The sequence below is a fragment of the Anomaloglossus baeobatrachus genome, chromosome 6, assembly GCF_048569485.1.
Source record: "Anomaloglossus baeobatrachus isolate aAnoBae1 chromosome 6, aAnoBae1.hap1, whole genome shotgun sequence".
NCBI classification, from domain to species: Eukaryota; Metazoa; Chordata; class Amphibia; order Anura; family Aromobatidae; genus Anomaloglossus; species Anomaloglossus baeobatrachus.
Window position 1 is genome coordinate 216,938,612 of NC_134358.1, and position 22,076 is coordinate 216,960,687.

General features: G+C 47.9%; 1 protein-coding gene across 2 annotated transcripts in view; it reads left to right on the forward strand.

Moving 5' to 3' along the window:
- Window positions 1-17,795, forward strand: part of TDP2 (tyrosyl-DNA phosphodiesterase 2) — a 51,487-nt gene extending 33,692 nt beyond the window's left edge. For both annotated transcript variants that reach the window (XM_075314682.1, XM_075314683.1), the window contains exons 4-7: window positions 966-1,057; window positions 7,375-7,493; window positions 8,847-9,017; window positions 17,324-17,795. In XM_075314682.1, the coding sequence (XP_075170797.1) occupies window positions 966-1,057; window positions 7,375-7,493; window positions 8,847-9,017; window positions 17,324-17,605 (664 nt within the window). In that variant the 3' untranslated portion in view covers window positions 17,606-17,795. The remainder of the gene's footprint in view (window positions 1-965; window positions 1,058-7,374; window positions 7,494-8,846; window positions 9,018-17,323) is intronic.
- Window positions 17,796-22,076: the final 4,281 nt, after the last annotated feature.

The following is a 22,076-nucleotide window of genomic DNA, read 5'->3' on the forward strand; positions in this document are numbered from 1 at the left end:
GTCTTACTTGGACATCCAGGCATGTTTGAGTTCCCAAGCTCATTTTTTCCCCCAGAATATACCAAACTGTTGATTTGGCCGATCCTAACATTACTGCTATCTCTCTGATGGATTTTTCTTTTTTTTTTCAGCCAGATGTTTTTTTTTCCTCCTTCATTGAGAGCTCCTTTGACTGCATGTTGTGGGTTCACAACAACAGATTCCAAATGCAAATGTCACACCTGGAATCAGCTCCAGACCTTTTACCTGCTTAATTGATGATGGATTAATGAGGGAATAGCCCACGCAGCCCATTAAACCGTTTTCAGATCATTGTCCAATTACTTCTGTTCTTTTGAAAAAGAGGCAGCTACATGTTAAAGAGCTGTAATTCCTAAACCATTAGGATGTGAATACCCTCAAATTAAAGCTGAGACTATGCACTTAATAACACATATTGATTACATATCTGTATATTCAATATGTTTTGGTAAAGAGGTAAGATGCCAAAATTTATCACTGTCCAAATAATTGTAAACCTAACTATATAAAAAGAAGTTTTGCAACTTTCACACTGGCTACTACGTCTAATACTAGAGTCCCACATCCTGTCTTCAGCTCACCTGCCACCTTCCTTCACAATGATCTTTACTGAGATCCATGCATGAGCAGAAAGAAAATCTACTCTAGACATTGGGAACAGAGCCAGTCTATTTCTAATAATGTCCATGTGGCTTCTGAAAAGAATAGGACGTAGGAGTCTAATATCAGGACTAGCAGCCAGTGAATATTGCTAGATTACTTTTTTCTATTTGTTAATCTAGATCAAGATACGGAAAATTAAAAACATCTTTTTGGATTTATTTTTTTTTAAACACATTTAACCTAAACGCCTGATTTGAAACATTAGAGAATTTTCTGTTGATACAGTCTTTCAATCATGGAGATTAGTTTATAGATTTTTGTTAATGTCCATGCTTCTACAGGTACAGTCCCGACATAGTATTTTTGCAAGAAGTTATTCCACCATACTATGATTATCTGAAGAAAAGAGCGGTCAGCTACACCATCATCACAGGTATGTAGCTATTGTGATAACTCATACAACGCTATTGTTTAGTTTTTGTTTTTAGTTTCATTTATAAAGTATCTGTAGAACAGATTATTTTTTTTTAATTTTTTAATATTGTAAACGGCACCATATTGGAAATGCGTCCATCCTGTATGTCATGGACATTCATATGCAGTGCTAGCTCTCCCCTCAGCGATTTCTGCTCGGTGGCTGACCCCCACTTTGCCGTGCACGCCCAGTGTGGTTTGCAAATTCCTTCTGTTGCCATCTAAATTTTATGTTGGAGGCTGTTCACACACAGCCACCGCCCCCTGTTCCACAGGCATCATTATTTAAGCACCATCTGCCTGAGCCTGTTCTGCCTTTATCCATGGCTGCGTGTCTGACATTGTGAGGGCCAGTTCTGACATTGTGCTGGTGTGTGTGGCTTCGCTGCACATGCTGGCACCTGGGCTGCCTTTATTCGCAGTTGTCAGTCCTTGCAGCATGGGAACGGTTCAGACATGTCTCAGGTATGTGTTGTTTTTATATGGTCCTGCTCATTATATGAGACCGTATGGTACAATAATAATTTATAACATAGTGTAGGAACCCCCCTATAGAGATTTGCCATGACGTGGCAGGGGGGCTCAAATCATTGATCAATCGTTTGCAAAAAATCTCATTTGAATTATTACAGTAGGAATGAATTTGTGAATATTACACTTTTTATTGTTGCATGCCATTCATAGGCAGTGCTGGCTCTCCCCTCAACAGTGCAGCAGGGTGTACATTCTTCATGGTCTCTAAAGGCCCCGAGGGAATGCAATTAATAAAAAATAGCAATTGCACTATTCTTTCTTTATTACACCATTTACTACGCAAAAAAAATCAGATCAATATCGGTCTACAGCAGAGGTGGGGGACCTCCGGCCCACGATCTTTTCTGCAGCCCCCGGACACATTCACGGGGACAGCAGTGCTTAGCCAGGCAGCTATATTTTACCAGTTGCCAGCCCTTTAATTCCCACTTGGCCTGTGAGCACGCACACGCATTGTTCACTACTGAACGCTGCAAGCCCATGAATTGAAGGATTACGCCCTCACACTGACCAGTCCCAGCATGAGGACGTACTTTGTAGGCAGAGTTAGTGTGTGTGATGCGCTCCCGTTCCACAGATGGAGAGCAGCGACCACCAGAATGTACTGGTACATCTAATGTCAAGAAGGGGTTAAGGGCATAAAAATTCAGTTTGAAAATTAGGAAATATTTTTACAAATAAACACAAAAAATATCATCCTCAATATACCACCAACATGAAGTACAATCTGTTAGAGACACATTCTCAGAATCAGTGGGATGCGATGAAGCGATCCAGGGTTATTAGCCTGGTCAGGAAGGTGAAAATGAGCTCTGGGTGAAGGGGTTAATGCATCTGCACCCTTCAGTCGTAGGGGCCAGTAGACTTGCAGAGGGAGCCACCTAAGCCATCAAGGGGTAATCACCTGTGGATGCTTCAGGCAGCCGGTGGTGATCCCCCGCACATGTCTGCTGATTTGTACAGCAGACATGTGTGCCTCACAGGCGGATCTGCGATCCACCCGCGCCTGTTAACTCCTTAAATCACGCTGTCACATTTTGAATCTGACGGCGCAATTTAAATCCCCGCCGTGGTAAATTTTCACTCACCCGCCGCCATTGGAAGTCAAGTGACATTATCACGTGGAGCCGATGGTTGCTATGGTAGCACTGGGTCACATGATGACTCCTGTAGCTCACATGACTCACTTCTGTAACAGAGGCTGCTCTGCCGAGTCTTAGAAGAACACGACCATTTCTTTTGTTCTGAGCTGTGCAGCTCTCATCAAGAGAAATGAATGAACAATCAGACTGCTGATCCATATAGCCCTTTAAGGGGACTAATAAAATTTTACAAAAAAGGTTTTAAAAAATAAAAATACCTAAAAGTTCAAATCACCCCCTTTTTGGCCCATTGAAAATTAAAGGGTTAAAAAAATATACGCATTTTGTATCGCCACGTTTAGAAACGCTCGATCTAGCAAAATATAAAATCAACTCATCTGATCGGTAAACAGTGCAGCGGCAAAAAAATTCCAAATGCCAATATTACTTTTTTTTAGTCACCCCAAATTTTGCACAAAATGCAATAACAGGCAATCAAAATGTAGCATCCGTGCAAAAATGGTACCGTTAAAAACGTCAGCTCAAGACGCAAAAAAATATGCCGTCAATAAGCCATAGATCCCAAAAAATGAGAACACTACGGGTTGCGGAAAATGGCGCAAAATGTGCGCCACTTTTTTTGGACAAACTTCTGAATTTTTTTTTTTAACCACTTGGGTAAAAGTATACATGTTTGGTGTCTACGAAGTCATACCGACCTGAGGCATCACACCAACATATAAGTTTTATCACTTAGTGAACACTGTGAATAGAATATCCCAAAAACTATCATGTAATCACACTTTTTTTTTTTTTTGTACTTTTTCCGCACTTGGGATTTTTTTTTTTTCATTTTCCAGTACGCTATATGGTAACACAAACCCTCATATGGCAAGATTGACAGAAAAATAAAAACGTTACGGCTCTCAGAAGAAGAGGGAGCAAAAAGAAAAATGGGAAATCGGCCAGGGGTGAAGGGGTTAAATGCCTCCCATTATACTGATTGCAACATTTAAAGTGTTACACTGTTGACATTGTCAGTCATTTTGGTGCCACAAGTTGTGGGTGCAGCCTGGCTGTACATTACATCAATGATTCAACCGTGATCTAGTGAGTACTGCTCACTACTCCAAGATAGCTTATCCGTCATGGTGTGAGACGGATATACAGTGCTTTGGAAAAGTATTCACACCCCCTGAACTTTTTCACCTTACACTCACAAGCTTAAAGGGGTTGTCCAGCCTAAATCCACAAGTCTGCAGACACTCTTGTGTATTGAGCGAGCCTGTGTCAGTCTCGTCGGATTCTTGCCTGGAGTATGCATACCACGTACTTTCAGCCACGTGACACCAGAGAATCCTCAGTGCCGGACAGTGCATACAGTGTGAAGTTTCACAAGTCTGCAGTCACACAGTGATTCATAGAGTGGATCCAGACTCGTCATTTTAGAACGAACAAACCCTTTAAATGTATTTTATTGGGATTTTTTGGGCTATACCAACACAACATAGCAAGTATTTGTGAAGTGTAAAGGAAATGATACATAGGTTTTCTAATATTTGTATTCAGCTCCCCTGTGTCAATACTTTAGTTGGACCCCTTTCCCTGTAATTACAGCTGTAAGTCTTTTGCAGTACGTCTCTATTACCTTTTTGCACATCTAGAGGCTGAGCTTTTTGCCCATTCTTCTTTTATAAAGTAGCTCAAGCTCGGTGAGATTGGATGGAGATGTCTGTGAACAGCAATATTCAAGTCATGCCCCAAATTATCAGTGGGATTTTGGCCTGGTATTTGACTGGAATCATTCAAATCCATGAATATGCTTTGATCTAAACCATCCATTGTAGCTCTGGCAGTATGTTTAGGGTCGTCGACCTCTCGGAAAGTGAACCCAGTCTCAGTCTCTTAGGCTACTTTCACACTTGCGTTGAACGGCATCAGTTGCATTGCGTTGTGTGATGGATGCAACGGATGTGTTGCATGTAGTGGCACAATGGATGCAACGGATCGTACAAAACAACGGAATTTTTTTTTTTTCTTTTTACCGGCGGCAGACTATTGTGAACGATCAGCTGATCGCTCACCTCACAGCAGCCGGTCGCTGGGTGATCAGCTGATCGTTCGGCTGCCGAGAATGTGTGAGGGGGCGGGGGGCGGAGTGCGGGGTGGGTGGAGCCGAGCGGGACCATGGCGCTGAGGATGTCAGTGCAGCGAGGAATGCAAGGCTGGGGACAGGTGAGTGTGTGTGTGTGTGTGTGTGTGTGTGTGTGTGTGTGTGTGTGTGTGTGTGCGTGCGTGTGTACATGTGGAGTGGAGTGCGGGAGGGGGCGGAGCCGAGCGGGAAAGTGTCGGGCTCCCTGCACATGTAGCCAGGGTAAATATCGGGTAACTAGGGAAAGCGCATTGCTTAGTAACCCGATGTTTACCCTGGTTACGTGTGCAGGGAGCCAGAGAGAGCATGCGCAGCGAAATCCTACGTATTGCGCTGCTCAAAAAACGCTACATGCAGCATTCCCTCCGCCCGATGCAGCGTCAAAATAAAAACGCTTCGTTGTGCAGCGGATGCAACGCCAGACCATCCGTTGCTATCCATAGCTAGTAGAAGTCTATGAGGAATATAACGGATTCCTGCAACGGTTACCGTAATTCCTCAAGGCTGCGGATAGCAACGGAAGCCGTCCAACGCAAGTGTGAAAGTAGCCTAAGAGGTTTTCCCCCAGGACTCCCCTGTATTTAGCTCCATCCAGCTTCCTCACCAACTGTGATCAGCTTCCCGATCCCTGCTGAGGAAAAGCACCCTTACAGGATGATGCTGACACCACTAAGTTTGACTTTGCACATCTATCAAAAAACACAATCCCCAGTGCTTAGTTTTTCCATCACATATAGTTTTGCATATAGGCCAAAAATTCGACTTTGCTCTCATCTGAACAGAGCACCTTCTTCCACATGCTAACTGTGTCCTGTTGCCGACATGACATGGCTTTTTGCAAATTGGAAGCAGGTATGCTTATGACTTGTCATGGGCCTCTTGGCTGCTTCTCTAGTTAGTGCTCTTCTTGCTTGGGATGTCAGGTTAGATGGATTGCCATGTCTTGGTAGTTTTGCAATACTCCTTCCACTATTGGATGATGGATTGAACAGTGCTTTGAGATTTTTAGATCTTAGACTATATTTTTATTATCTAACCCTGCTTTACGCTTCACCACAACTTTATCCCTGACCTGTTTTCTGTCTTTCTTGGGTTTCATGATGTTGTTTGATCCCTATTGTTCTCAAACAAACCTCTGAGGCTATCACAGAACAGCTAAATGTATAAAGAGAATAAATTACACACAGGTGGACTCAATTTATTTATTAGGTAACTTTTGTTGTCAGTCAGGATTTTATTTAGGGGTATTACTCCATAGGGGGCTGAATTCAATGCACGTCACAATTTTCAGACTTATTTATTTAGAAAACCATGTATCATTTCCTTTACTTCACAAATACTTGCTACTTTGTATTGGTATATCACTTAAAATTACTCAAGTTTATTTGGGCTACTGGAGGAGGAAATATGGAGTCCTCATACCAAAATCTTTCTTAGAGAAACTTTATTTCTTGCCAGGAAATTGATAGCTTTAAAATGAATGGGTAATTAAGGGCCTGGACTGATTCTGTAAGCACATATTAGAAAACAGTGTATCATAATAGAGGATGGGACATAGGGTACTCATCCGCGCAAGATGGTCTTTCACAATTGAGGAATCATTTATACTACTAGTTAAAGGTTACACATTTTAGTGCTGTAGGTGGGAATCTTATTGTTGGGGTACGGTTCCACTTGCGCATAGCTTCAAATGCAAAAGCATTGGATGCGATATGCTAATGAGCCTCTGTTGCAAGCGTTAGCCGAGAGTCATGTGGCTGTGATGCTATCTTGCAATTGGATCACAGCTGCGGGAAGTGGGAGGGAACACTTTCTCCCCATCTCCTCCGCTGCCTGTCTCTGTGTACATCGCATTGCACTCTCATGACAAGCGAGTGCATAGACTTGTATGGGGGTGCGTGAGCTGAGAATCGCTTCCGAACGCAGCATGCTGTGATTTTATTTTTCTGGCTGATATGGCATGAGAAATCAATCGCAGATGGACACTGCCCCATAGTTTTGCACTGGTGCGAGTGCAATCCGATGTTTTATCGGCTTGCACTCGTCCGTGCAAAATGCAAGTGGAACCGTATCCGTATTGTTAAATCTGTACAGTTTATATTCTGAGTTCGTACTTCAGGTTTGATGACAGAAGAGTAACCTGTATATTGTGTCTTGCTTCTTCAACACATGGGTTTTAATTGACTTGCTAATATCAAGGCATCTCATTATCTTATCTGACTACTCTAGTGGCCAGTGAGGAAGAAATCAAGATTTATTTAGCTAGATACTAATAAGAAAAAGTACTAAAACTTGAAAATAAATAATCCAAAAGTTATATTAAAAATCTGATTTAAAATGTCTAGCGTATTCTCTGATACATTTTTTGCCATACTTATAGTTACTTATAGTATATGATGGTATGAAATGGAGTAGACATTTGTGTAAGTTTGTCTGTAACAACTGTGTTGGAATATCTGCTAGTGTTGTGTTTTTATGTTTGTTACTATTATTTGATAACTTTTCTAGGAAATGAAGATGGATATTTTACCGCCATAATGCTGAAAAAGTCAAGAGTAAAACTCCTAAGTCAAGAAATTGTTCCATTCCCAAGTACAGTTATGATGAGAAATTTGCTGATGGCAAATGTAAGTATGTAGAGTAAAATCACAACTATTAGGTAAATATAAACTACAGTAGTAATGAACGAGATGACAGTACTAAACATATAATGGAATCAATGCTGTGCCTACCTATTGGTGTTTGGCATTGTGTGAACGGTGAGTGTCCATACGTTTCTGGATGTTCACTGCATAGAATGTGCGCTATGGTTGCGATATTAGGTATGATGATGTCTGCAGCATCCCGGCCGGTGGCGTTTGCTGAGGCACTCTAGCATTGCTGCAAGCTCTTTTGTGAGACAAAAAGAGATCATACATGTATCGGAGGTATCATCCTCCTTCCTCAGGGTTACGGCTTAGGATAACGCCACAGTCTTCTACAGGTAAGCGGAAAGTCATTGGACCAATAGTGCGCCAACGTTATATCCAGTTGATCTAATCCAAAGTGGCAATCCATTCTATTTTGTTGTCTATCATGACAAAAAAATGAGTTTTACTAATATATGCTAACTAGTCTACTCAGTGCACTCTTGGAGTGGCCAAGAGGCTCTGCGTATCATTTCTGCCCACTGGTTTTGCATGTCCCCGCCTTTTTCACTGGTGGATGAATGCACTGTCAGCAGTATGGGACATGTAAAACTAGAAAACTAGTGGGTGAAATGGTGCACAGAGCCTCTTGGTCACACCAAGGGTGCGCAGAGTCGCCGAATTATTAAATTATATTATTAAACCTCTGTTTCTGCAGAACTGAGGGAGCAGTTAGATCACTTGGATTCATCAAACAGTGTTTCCCAGTTTTCTGGTTTAAAGCTGCTTGAAATGTACAACAATTTTGAAACAATAATTTTGTGACGTTTGTTGTTTTTATACCAAAGCCTGCCAGCTCCGGCAACTTTTTGAAAAGTGGGTAGAGCTTAGACAGGACATGTCCAAGACCGGCTATCAAATTCATCTTAACTAATGCCACAAAAGTCCTGTAACTTATGACAGAAATATATGCCAGGCCCTGCCTGGAGTAATATTTCTGTCCGTGGCGCACAAAGTGAAAGTGTTGATGAATCGAGGCCTAAAGATAAAGTTTTTGTAGGGCCTTTCTTTCCCCCGAAGAATATATGTGGGCCGACACACTCCCTTTAAGGCTTAGAATGCATGCAGGAGGGATGCCATGCATTTCTAGAATGATGTCAGTGAAACAATATCCCATTAGTTAATGTCATTAATTAAAATATCTTTGTACTTGTAGTTATTAAATGTTTGAGTTCTTCTTTTCTTTAAACATTCTGTTTTATAATAGTAATCCTTCTAACTCATCCCTTTTTCATTTTTTTTCCTTCTGTGACATGGGAGTAAACGTGACTCTTGTGTGTGCTTTTGTGATAGGTGAATATCTGTGGGCAGAATATTTGGCTTATGACTTCCCATCTAGAAAGTACCAAAGAACATGCAAATGAACGACGGAAACAGCTGCAGATCGTACTGAAGAAGATCCAGGAAATCCCTGCTTCATCCACGGTCATATTTGGTGGAGATACAAACCTGAGGGACCAAGAGGTCTGTTCCAATCACCAGTATAAACTCTTCAGTAAAGAGAGCCTGTCAGCAGGATGTTTCTAACTAAAGTACAGACAGGGCCACATTTGCTCTTACTGCTTACAATTAAACCTCTGGTGAAGAAATCCATTTTGTAGATTTTGTATAAGGAGTGTTTGAAGTTTTCTTGTAATCAAAGCTTTGTACATCGGTTCAGGACTGTGGGAGGGGACTGTAGGTAGTGCATTTGGCTCTGCCACAGGCCCTTCACTACCATTAGTGTCTTTATTGTCTTTTCTTTGGCGCTCCATTGGGAGACCCAGACAATTGGGTGTATAGCTATGCCTCCGGAGGCCACACAAAGTATTACACTAAAAGTGTAAAGCCCCTCCCCTTCAGCCTATACACCCCCCGTGCTGCCACGGGCTCCTCAGTTTTTATGCTTTGTGCGAAGGAGGCAGACATCCACGCATAGCTCCACAGCTTAGTCAGCAGCAGCTGCTGACTATGTCGGATGGAAGAAAAGAGGGCCCATAACAGGGCCCCCAGCATGCTCCCTTCTCACCCCACTCTTGTCGGCGGTGTTGTTAAGGTTGAGGTACCCATTGCGGGTACGGAGGCTGGAGCCCACATGCTGTTTTCCTTCCCCATCCCCCTTAGGGCTCTGGGTGAAGTGGGATCCTATCGGTCTCCAGGCACATGAGACCGTGCTCCATCCACAGCTCCTGAGGACTCTGCTGGATAGGAGCCGAGTATCGTTCAGGGACATGGCCCTGCTACTTTGAGGTACTCTGTGTCCCCGTGGGGACCGCGCACAGCAACACTCCAGCATTGCTGGGTGTGCTAGTGCACCGGGGACCGCGGCGCTGACTGCGTTTGTGCCTTTACACACTGCAGCGTCGCTGAGTGTGTTATTGTATGGGGACTGCCGCGCTGACCGCCGCTGCCATTGTTATCACTAGGCGCGGCTGGGACTGTTAGTGCGCCGGGGACTTCCGCGCCGACCGCGCTTATACGGCGGCCGCGCTTATAACTTTAGTCCCCGGCTTTTGCGGCCTAGTCTCATTCTTTTCCCGCCCCCAGGCCTGCCAGTCAGGGGAAGGGCGGGACGCTGTAAAGGACGTCAGCAACTGAGGCTGGAGCATGCTTTGCATACTCCACCCCCCTCACTGTGCACAGTGGGGCACCAGATTCCCGCACTTTCTAGGGCACGCCCACGGCCCCCTCCTCTCCTCAGGACGCCGGCAGCCATTCCTGTCAGCTCTGCTAACGCTGGAGAAGGGAGACAAGCTCAGGGAGACCCAGGCAGGAATTCTGGTGACCACACAACCGCATTGCGCGGGCGGTAAGCAGCACCTAGGTGCTGGCCCCACTGGTGCAGAAGTGTACTTATAGATTATATGATTATAGGCTATACTTTACACTGTATGGTGCACGGTTGTTTTTGGCTATATACCCTCCTGTATTGCTCAGAGGAGACAACAGCATGTCGTCCACAAATAGCAAGGGTGCCAAAGCACAGACTTACTATGCTGCCTGTGCAGCATGTACGGCTATACTGCCGGCAGGTTCCACTGACCCTCATTGTGTGCAATGCTCGGCCCCTGTGGCACTTACTCAGCCGGAGCCTCTGCTAAGGGTGGCCCAGGGAGAACCACCTGTTAACACTGTCCAGGTGACAGGGACGGAGTTTGCAGTTTTTACTGAAAGACTTTCTGAGACTATGGCTAAGATATTAGAAGCCTTGCAGTCCAGGCCGGCATCTCAAGCCATGGGCACTGTGGAATCATTGCCCCCTGGTTCCCCTCAGTTGGAACAACAATGTTCTCCCGGGGTGTCTCATAGATCCCAGGGTGAGGTCTCTGACACGGACCGCAGCCCCAGACCGCCTAAGCGAGCTCGCTATGAAATCCCCTCGACATCATCACATTGTTCAGGGTCTCAGCGAGAGGACTCTCTGTATGATGAAGCGGAGCTAGCTGATCAGGATTCTGATCCTGAAGCCGCTCTCAACCTTGATACTCCTGATGGGGACGCCATAGTGAATGATCTTATTGCGTCCATCAATCAAATGTTGGATATTTCTCCCTCAGCTCCTCCAGTGGAGGAGTCAGCTTCTCAGCAGGAGAAATTCCGTTTCAGGTTTCCTAAGCGTACAATGAGTATGTTTCTGGACCACTCTGACTTCAGAGAGGCAGTCCAGAAACACCGAGCTTGTCCAGATAAGCGTTTTTCCAAGCGCCTTAAGGATACACGTTACCCCTTCCCCCCTGACGTGGTCAAGGGCTGGACTCAGTGTCCCAAGGTGGATCCTCCAATCTCCAGACTGGCGGCTAGATCCATAGTTGCAGTGGAAGATGGAGCTTCACTCAAGGATGCCACTGACAGACAGATGGAGCTCTGGTTGAAATCCATCTATGAAGCTATCGGCGCGTCTTTTGCTCCAGCATTCGCAGCCGTATGGGCACTCCAAGCCATCTCAGCTGGTCAGGCGCAAATTGACGCACTCACACGTACGTCTGCGCCGCAGGTGGCGTCCATAACCTCTCAAACGTCGGCATTTGCGTCCTACGCTATTAATGCTGTCCTGGACTCTGCGAGCCGTACGGCGGTTGCAGCCGACAATTCGGTGGCAATACGCAGGGCCTTGTGGCTACGGGAATGGAAGGCAGATTCGGCTTCCAAAAAGTGCTTAACTGGTTTGCCATTTTCTGGCGACCGCTTGTTTGGTGAGAGATTGGATGAAATCATCAAACAATCCAAGGGAAAGGAAACATCCTTACCCCAGGCCAAACCAAAAACACCCCAACAGAGGAGGGGACAGTCGAGGTTTCGGTCCTTTCGGGGGGCGGGCAGGTCCCAATTCTCCTCGTCCAAAAGGCCTCAGAAGGATCAGAGGAACTACGACGCATGGCGGTCCAAATCACGCCCTAAAAAGACCGCCGGAGGTGCCGCTACCAAGGCGGCTTCCTCATGACTTACGGCCTCCTCACACCGCATCCTCGGTCGGTGGCAGGCTCTCCCGCTTTTGCGACACCTGGCTGCCACAAGTAAAAGACCGTTGGGTGAGAGACATTTTGTCTCACGGTTACAGGATAGAGTTCAGCTCTCGTCCTCCTACTCGATTCTTCAGAACATCTCCGCCTCCCGAGCGAGCCGAGGCTCTTCTGCAGGCGGTGGGCATTCTGAAGGCAGAAGGAGTGGTGGTTCCGGTTCCTCTTCAGCAACAGGGTCACGGTTTCTACTCCAACCTGTTTGTGTTTCCAAAGAAGGACGGGTCTTTCCGTCCTGTTTTGGATCTAAAACTGCTCAACAAACACGTAATGACCAGGCGGTTCCGGATGGAATCCCTCCGCTCCGTCATCGCCTCAATGTCCCAAGGAGATTTCCTAGCATCGATCGATATCAAAGATGCTTATCTCCACGTACCGATTGCTCCAGAGCATCAGCGCTTCCTGCGCTTCGCCATAGGAGACGAACACCTTCAGTTCGCGGCACTGCCGTTCGGCCTGGCGACAGCCCCAAGGGTTTTCACCAAGGTCATGGCTACAGTAGTTGCGGTCCTCCACTCTCAGGGTCACTCGGTGATACCTTACTTAGACGATCTGCTGGTCAAGGCACCCTCTCAAGAGGCATGCCAACACAGCCTCAACGTTACTCTGGAGACTCTCCAGAGTTTCGGGTGGATCATCAATTTTCCAAAGTCAAATCTGACACCGGTCCAATCGCTGACATATCTTGGCATGGAGTTTCATACTCTTCCAGCGATAGTGAAGCTTCCGCTGGACAAACAGCGTTCACTACAGACAGGGGTGCAATCTCTCCTTCAAGGTCGGTCACACCCCTTGAGGCGCCTCATGCACTTCCTGGGGAAGATGGTGGCAGCAATGGAGGCAGTTCCTTTCGCGCAGTTTCACCTGCGTCCTCTTCAATGGGACATCCTACGCAAATGGGACAGGATGCCGACGTCCCTAGACAGGAACGTCTCCCTCTCTCAGGCAACCAAAGCTTCCCTTCGGTGGTGGCTTCTTCCCACCTCATTATCGAAGGGGAAATCCTTCCTACCCCCATCCTGGGCGGTGGTCACGACGGACGCGAGTCTGTCAGGGTGGGGAGCAGTTTTTCTCCACCACAGGGCTCAGGGTACGTGGACTCAGCAAGAGTCCTCACTTCAGATCAATGTTCTGGAGATCAGGGCAGTGTATCTTGCCCTAAAAGCGTTCCAGCAGTGGCTGGAAGGCAAGCAGATCCGAATTCAGTCGGACAACTCCACAGCGGTGGCTTACATCAACCACCAAGGTGGAACACGCAGTCGGCAAGCCTTCCAAGAAGTCCGGCGGATTTTGATGTGGGTGGAAGCCACGGCCTCCACCATCTCCGCAGTTCACATCCCGGGCGTAGAAAACTGGGAAGCAGACTTTCTCAGTCGCCAGGGCATGGACGCAGGGGAATGGTCCCTTCACCCGGACGTGTTTCAGGAGATCTGTTGCCGCTGGGGGATGCCGGACGTCGACCTAATGGCGTCACGGCACAACAACAAGGTCCCAACATTCATGGCTCGATCTCAAGATCACAGAGCTCTGGCGGCAGACGCCTTAGTTCAGGATTGGTCGCAGTTTCAGCTTCCTTATGTGTTTCCCCCTCTGGCACTGTTGCCCAGAGTGTTGCGCAAGATCAGGGCCGACTGCCGCCGCGCCATCCTCGTCGCTCCAGACTGGCCGAGGAGGTCGTGGTACCCGGATCTGTGGCATCTCACGGTCGGCCAACCGTGGGCACTGCCAGACCGACCAGACTTGCTGTCTCAAGGGCCGTTTTTCCATCTGAATTCTGCGGCCCTCAACCTGACTGTGTGGCCATTGAGTCCTGGATCTTAGCGTCTTCAGGATTATCTCAAGAGGTCATTGCCACCATGAGACAGGCTAGGAAACCAACGTCTGCCAAGATCTACCACAGGACGTGGAAAATATTCCTGTCGTGGTGCTCTGCTCAGGGTTTCTCTCCCTGGCCATTTGCCTTGCCCACTTTTCTGTCCTTTCTTCAATCCGGATTGGAAAAGGGTTTGTCGCTAGGCTCCCTTAAGGGACAAGTCTCTGCGCTCTCTGTGTTTTTTCAGAAGCGCCTGGCCAGACTCCCACAGGTACGCACGTTCCTGCAAGGGGTTTGTCACATCGTCCCTCCTTACAAGCGTCCGTTAGAACCCTGGGATCTGAACAGGGTGCTGATGGTTCTTCAGAAACCACCGTTCCAGCCAATGAGGGATATTTCGCTCGCACGCCTTTCGCAGAAAGTGGTTTTTCTAGTAGCAGTCACTTCACTTCGGAGAGTGTCTGAGCTAGCAGCGTTGTCATGCAAAGCTCCTTTCCTGGTGTTTCACCAGGACAAGGTGGTTCTGCGTCCGGTTCCGGAATTCCTCCCTAAGGTGGTATCCCCCTTTCATCTCAATCAGGATATCTCCTTACCTTCTTTTTGCCCTCATCCAGTTCACCAGTGTGAAAAGGATTTGCACTTGTTAGATCTGGTGAGAGCACTCAGAGTCTACATTTCTCGTACGGCGCCCCTGCGCCACTCGGATGCACTCTTTGTCCTTGTCGCTGGCCAGCGTAAAGGGACACAAGCTTCCAAATCAACCCTGGCTCGGTGGATCAGGGAACCAATTCTCGAAGCTTATCGTTCCTCGGGGCTTCCGGTTCCCTCAGGGCTGAAGGTCCATTCTACCAGGGCCGTGGGAGCGTCCTGGGCCTTGCGACACCAGGCTACGGCTCAGCAGGTGTGTCAGGCAGCTACCTGGTCGAGCCTGCACACTTTCACGAAACACTATCAGGTGCATACCTATGCTTCGGCAGTTGCCCACCTGTAGGACGGAGCCGTTACGGCTCTATTATGAGGTATTATTTACCCACCCAGGGACTGCTTTTGGACGTCCCAATTGTCTGGGTCTCCCAATGGAGCGCCAAAGAAGAAGGGAATTTTGTTTACTTACCGTAAATTCCTTTTCTTCTTGCTCCAATTGGGAGACCCAGCACCCGCCCCTGTTTTTGTGTACACATGTTGTTCACGTTGAATGGTTTCAGTTCTCCGATATTCCTTCGGATTGAATTTACTTTAAACCAGTTTATAATTTTTTCCTCCTTCTTGCTTTTGCACCAAAACTGAGGAGCCCGTGGCAGCACGGGGGGTGTATAGGCTGAAGGGGAGGGGCTTTACACTTTTAGTGTAATACTTTGTGTGGCCTCCGGAGGCATAGCTATACACCCAATTGTCTGGGTCTCCCAATTGGAGCTAGAAGAAAAGGAATTTACGGTAAGTAAACAAAATTCCCTTCTTTGCCTTAAATGTTGCGTCTGTGCCGTCCTAGCCAAGGGCAGCATTTGCGCATATTGATCTACTCAAAGTCTTCAGTAAAATGGTGGTGTATGCGCAGTTTTAAGTCTTGGCTCAATGATGAGCCGTAATCTCAATCTGCTCATGTGCTGCCACCGGCTTCATTTTACTAAAGACCTCCAGGAGGGCAATCTGTGTAAGTGCCGCTACTGGCACCATTTTCCTGAAAACTACTCCTGAAAACTACCAGGAGATCAATATGTGCAAGTGTCGTCCGCAGCTAGGACGGCGCAAGCGCAAAATTTAAGCCAGAAATACAATACACACCAGAGGCAGCGGAGGGGCTGTAGTAGAGCCGAAGACACTACCCACAGGCCCACCTCAGTGCATGAAGCTATGATTACAAGAAAACATCAAACAATCATTACAAATAATTTACAAAACAGATTCCTTCACCCCAGGTATCGGTTTAATCAGTGCCAATATGGCCCTCTCTGTACTAATTATAAAAGTCCTTCTGACAGGTTTTCTTTAATGGGTCTGTGGGGGTGACCGTGCCTGCACAACAGCCGCGTACATTGCTCTGCGGTAGAGATGAACGAACCCAAAGTTCGGTGTTCGGTACAAACTCAGACTTTTTAAATAAAAAAAAGTTCGGATACTTTACGAATGCAAAACACTTGTGTGAGCATCGCTGTGCTCTGGTACACTCGGTGCTGGGCCAAGTGCAAGTGTTTGAACAGCGCACACTTTGGGTAACCACAGCGTGTTCAGATGTAGTGTGCACCAAAAAAATGGAAAATAACCGCCCCGGAACTGCTCTGTTTATGGCTGGCTGCATGTGGGCAGAGACCAGAACTGCCAATCAGTGACTTCAATGAAGTTGAGGTCAAGCCTGCATCCCAAACTGAGTGTTAAAATGTTCAGGCGAACCAGTAGTAACTGAACTTCCATGGATCCACTCATCTCTACTTAGCAGCTATCGTCTGCAGTATATCTACTGTTCAAGTGATTGGGTGATCGATCGCAATACTTTATGGTGGCCACTTAGGGCCATTTTACACATCCGGCTTTTCGCTGGATTGGCGGATCCGGCGCACTCCTGTTTAGTGTGATACAGTACAATGGCAGCGCGGCAACTTCCAGGTCACATGCTCCGGTCACATGACAGCATGTGACCGGAGCTTGTCGCGCTGCCATTGTATTGTATACACTATACTGGAGTGCGCCGAATCTGCCAATGTGTGAAACTGCCCTAAGCAGTTTACAAGGCTGCTGTGTTCCACCTCAAAGTGCTTAGTTCTGGCTTGTGCACTTTTCAGTTCATTGTTTGGGGGCGGGGGGGATCATCTCAAGTTCATGACCTATCCTAAAAATAGGTCATCAATTGTTTAGTGCAACCCCTTTTAATACTTTTTGCTGTGCTTATAGGTTATTATAATAGCTTGTATAGAATGAGAAGCTGTATCCATGGCAGGTCCTCTTATTATTAAATTACCTTTTTTTATATATTAAAAAAAACCGCTTATATTGTAGTTGAACACTAAGGCTCCAATTCATTAAGACTGGCATTCTGTACGCCAGTCTTCATGATGGGTGTGCAGGAGTAAGAGGCTCTTAATTCATTAAGAGGAGCGCACCACTTAATAAACAGGCCATTAATAATTAGGCCACTTAATAAATTAGGGTCATCTTATCAGTGGTGAGCGCCTCTCTAGATATGTTATTGCAGATCTGGGCACAACTGGCATAAAACTCACAAAGCTGTGCAGTGTTAGTATTGCGCAAAAAAAAAAAAAATTACCATTTGAAGGCATAAACACTCTGCTGAATTGATGGTTCAGACTATTTTTCATGACCGCTTTCATGGCCTCCATTCCATAAGACTAACCCTACTGATTTATAACGAGGTTCCAAAGTTTCCAATTGTGAAAGTGTATGTGAGGAAAGCCTAATAGACTTTAGTTTATCGCTACAATATTTTTATTTTTTTTGTTATGTTACAGGTTGCAAAACTTGGAGGTTTACCGAGTAAAGTTTTGGACATTTGGGAGTACCTGGGGAAGCCCGAACATTGTCGCTATACTTGGGACACGAAGATAAATAGCAATCTGAAAGCTCCATATACTTGCAGGCTACGGTTTGACCGCATATTCTATCGAGCTGCGGAGGATGGAAGCCAAGTTGTTCCTCAATCTCTTGATTTAATTGGCACCGAAAAGCTGGATTGTGGAAGGTTTCCGAGTGATCACTGGGGTCTCTTTTGTGACTTTGAGCTGGTCTTGTAAAAAGTCCAATTGAAGCTCAACTTTTTTTAAATTTCATTTAATTAAACTGTTTGATTTAGAATTACTTTTTCCATCCTTTACTCAGTTTTGCATATAAATAAATGGCAATCTCTGGTGTGGGAAATGTAAATAATATTTTCTTTTTCGCTCCTAATTGGGAGACCCAGACAGTGGGTGTATAGCTACTGCCTCTGGAGGCCGCACAAAGAACTACACTTAAAAGTGTAAGGCCCCTCCCCTTCTGGCTATACACCCTCCCGTAGGAGTACGGATTCCTCAGTTTTAGCTTTGTGCGCAGGAGGTCAGACACGCACGCATAGCTCCATTGTTTTTAGTCAGCAGCAGCTGCTGACTATGTCGGATGGAAGAAAAGAGGGCCCATACAGGGCTCCCAGCATGCTCCCTTCTCACCCCACTGTATGTCGGAGGTGTTTGTAAGGTTGAGGTACCCATTGCGGGTACGGCGGCAGGAGCCCACATGCTGATTCCTTCCCCATCCCTTTTTACAGGGCTCTGGGTGAAGTGGGATTTACTGGTCTCCAGGCACTGAGACCGTGCTCCATCTACAGCCCCTGGAGAAGATGCTGGATGGAGCGGAGTACACAGGGACATGGCCCTGCTTCCTCAAGGTACTCTGTGTCCCCGTGCATTTGGCGCTCACACCGCAGCATGCTGGGTGTTGTAGTGCGCCGGGGACATCAGCGCTGCGGCGCTTGTGCCATGGCCTCATTCAGCTTCGCTGAAGCAGGCACACTTCTGGGAATCGGTCGCGCCGGCCGCTGGGACTGCGGCGCGGCTGGCACTTGTGGTGCGCCGGGGACTTCAGCGCGGGCCGCGCTTTTACGGCGGCCGCGCTGATAACTCGAGTCCCCGGCTTTTGCGGCCTGCTTCCGTTCGTTCCCGCCCCCAGACCTGCCAGTCAGGAGAGGGGCGGGACGCTGGTCAGTGCATCAGCGCCGAGGGCTGGAGTCGTTTTTACATACTCCAGCCCTCACAATCGGCACAGAGGGGACACTGTTTCCCGCACTTTTGTTTAGGAACTCCCACGGACCGCCCCTCTCCACAGACGCCGGCAGCCATTCCTGCTGACACGTTGAGCTGCAGAGGGGAGCCGGGGAGACCCAGACAAGGAATTCTGCGCCTCTTACCCGCTATTCAGCGGGCGGTAAGCAGCCCTCAGGGCTCACCCCCTCTTGTGCCAGTAGTATTCTTAGTATTTTGTTTCTACAAATACTTTGTATTGCATAGCGCTGGTCGCCCTTTGGCTATAGACTCTCTCACATTGCAGAGAGCCAGCAGCATGTCGTCCGTAAAACGCAAGGGTGCCAAGGCACAGACATTATATGCTTCCTGCACCGCATGTGGGACTTTTCTACCGGCAGGCTCCACGGACCCCCATTGTGGGCAGTGCTCGGCCCCTGCGGCGCTTGCACAGTCGGGACCTCTGCTGGACGTGACCCAGGGTGTACCACCTGTGAATGCTGTCCAGGTGACAGGAACTGAGTTTGCGGCTTTTGCTGACAGAATGTCTCTCACTATGTCACAAATTCTTGACACATTGCGAGCTAGGCCTGTACTTCAGGCCACGGACACTGTGCAATCATTGCCCCCTGGTCCCCCTCAGCTGAGTTACCTCCAAGCTCCGGGACGGGCACATACACCTCAGGGTGAAGACTCTGACTCGGACGATGGCCCCGGGCAGCCTAAGCGGGCTCGCTATGACGGGCCTTCACATTCATCTCAATGGTCAGGATCCCAGCGAGATGAATCTATGGGTGATGAGGCGGACGTAACTGATCAGGATTCTGATCCTGGGACCGCTCTCAATCTAGATACACCAGATGGTGACGCCATAGTTAATGATCTTATATTTAACATCAATAAGATGTTAAATATTTCCCCACCAGCTCCTCTTGTAGAGGAGTCAGCTTCGCAGCACGAGAGAATCCATTTCAGATACCCTAAGCGTACATTAAGCACTTTTCTGGACCACGCTGACTTTAGAGACGCAATCCAGAAACCCCACGCTTATCCTGAAAGGCGTTTTTCTAAACGGCTTAAAGATACACGCTATCCTTTTCCCCCTGAGGTGGTCAAGGGTTGGACCCAGTGTCCAAAAGTGGATCCTCCAATTTCCAGGCTTGCAGCTAGATCCTTGGTTGCAGTTGAAGATGGAGCGGCACTTAAAGATGCCACTGACAGGCAGATGGAGCTCTGGCTGAAATCCATCTATGAAGCGATTGGAGCGTCATTAGCGCCATCTTTTGCGGCCGTATGGGCACTCCAAGCTATCTCAGCCGGGCTTGCGCAAGTCGACTCAGTCACACGTGCATTTGCCCCGCAGGTAGCACCATTGACCTCGCAAATGGCGGCATTCGCGTCGTACGCGATTAATGCTGTTCTTGACGCTACAAGCCGCACGGCAGTGGCGTCAGCCAACTCCGTTGTTTTGCGTAGGGCCCTGTGGTTGAGACATTGGAAAGCAGATTCTCATTCCAAGAAGTGCTTAACCAATTTGCCTTTTTCTCGTGACCGATTGTTTGGAGAGCGTTTGGATGAAATCATCAAACACTCCAAGGGTAAGGACTCATCCTTACCGCAACACAGACAAAACAAACCCCAACAGAGGAAGGGTCAGTCTGGTTATCGGTCCTTTCGAGGACCGGGCAGGTCCCAATTCGCCTCGTCAAAAACGACTCAAAAAGACCAGAGACGCTCAGATTCTTGGAGGTCTCAGTCACGCCCAAAAAGGACAGCCGGAGGAACCGTTGCCAAGACGGCGTCCTCCTGACTTGCAGTCTCCGATTCCCACACCCGCGGTCGGTGGGAGGCTTTCCCACTTTGGCGACATTTGGCTGTCACGCGTCAAAGACCGTTGGGTGAGGGATATTCTGTCTCACGGGTACAGGATAGAGTTCAGTTCTCGTCCGCCAACTCGTTTCTTCAGAACTTCTCCACCACCAGACCGAGCCGATGCTCTGTTGCAGGCGGTGGCCGCTCTAAAGGCGGAAGGAGTGGTGACCTCCGTCCCTCTTCAGGAACAAGGTCACGGTTTTTACTCCAATCTGTTTGTGGTCCCAAAAAAGGACGGATCGTATCGACCCGTCCTGGATCTAAAGTTGCTCAACAGACACGTAAAAGTCAGGAGGTTCCGGATGGAATCCCTACGCTCCGTCATAGCCTCAATGTCTCAAGGAGATTTTCTAGCATCAATAGATATCAAAGATGCGTATCTCCACGTGCCGATTGCACCAGAGCATCAGCGTTTCCTACGCTTCGTCATACACGACGAACACCTGCAGTTCGTAGCGTTACCTTTCGGTCTGGCAACAGCCCCCCGGGTCTTCACCAAAGTCATGGCAGCAGTAGTAGCTGTTCTGCACTCGCAGGGTCACTCGGTCATCCCGTATCTAGACGACCTGCTTATAAAGGCACCCTCTCAAGAGGCATGCCAGCACAGTCTGAAGGTGGCACTAGACACTCTCCAGAGTTTCGGGTGGATTATCAACTTTCCAAAGTCTCATCTAACCCCGACCCAATCTCTGACTTATCTTGGCATGGAGTTTCATACTCTCTCAGCGATAGTGAAGCTTCCACTGGACAAGCAGTGCTCGCTACGGACTGGAGTGCAATCTCTCCTTCAGAGCCAGTCGCACTCACTGAGGCGCCTCATGCATTTCCTAGGAAAGATGGTAGCAGCAATGGAGGCAGTCCCGTTCGCGCAGTTTCATCTGCGCCCTCTACAATGGGACATTCTACGCCAATGGGATGGGAAATCGACGTCCCTCGACAGGACTGTCTCCCTCTCTCAGACTGCCAAGGACTCTCTGCGTTGGTGGCTTCTCCCCACCTCATTGTCACAGGGAAAGTCGTTCCTTCCCCCGTCCTGGGCAGTGGTCACGACGGATGCGAGCCTATCAGGGTGGGGAGCGGTGTTTCTCCACCACAGGGCTCAGGGGACGTGGACTCAGGAAGAGTCCACCCTGCAGATCAATGTTCTGGAAATCAGAGCAATCTATCTTGCCCTGCGAGCCTTCCAACAATGGCTGGAAGGCAAGCAGATTCGGATTCAGTCGGACAATTCCACGGCGGTGGCGTACATCAACCACCAAGGGGGAACACGCAGTCGCCAAGCTTTTCAAGAAGTCCAGCGGATTTTGACGTGGGTGGAAAGCAGAGCGTCCACCATATCCGCAGTTCACATCCCAGGCGTGGAAAACTGGGAAGCAGACTTTCTCAGTCGCCAGGGCATGGACGCAGGAGAATGGTCCCTTCACCCGGACGTGTTTCAGCAGATCTGTTGCCGCTGGGGGACGCCGGACGTCGATCTGATGGCGTCATGGCACAACAACAAGGTCCCAGTTTTCATGGCACGGTCTCACGATCACCGAGCACTGGCGGCAGACGCCTTGGTTCAGGATTGGTCGCAATTCCGACTCCCCTATGTGTTCCCACCTCTAGCATTGTTACC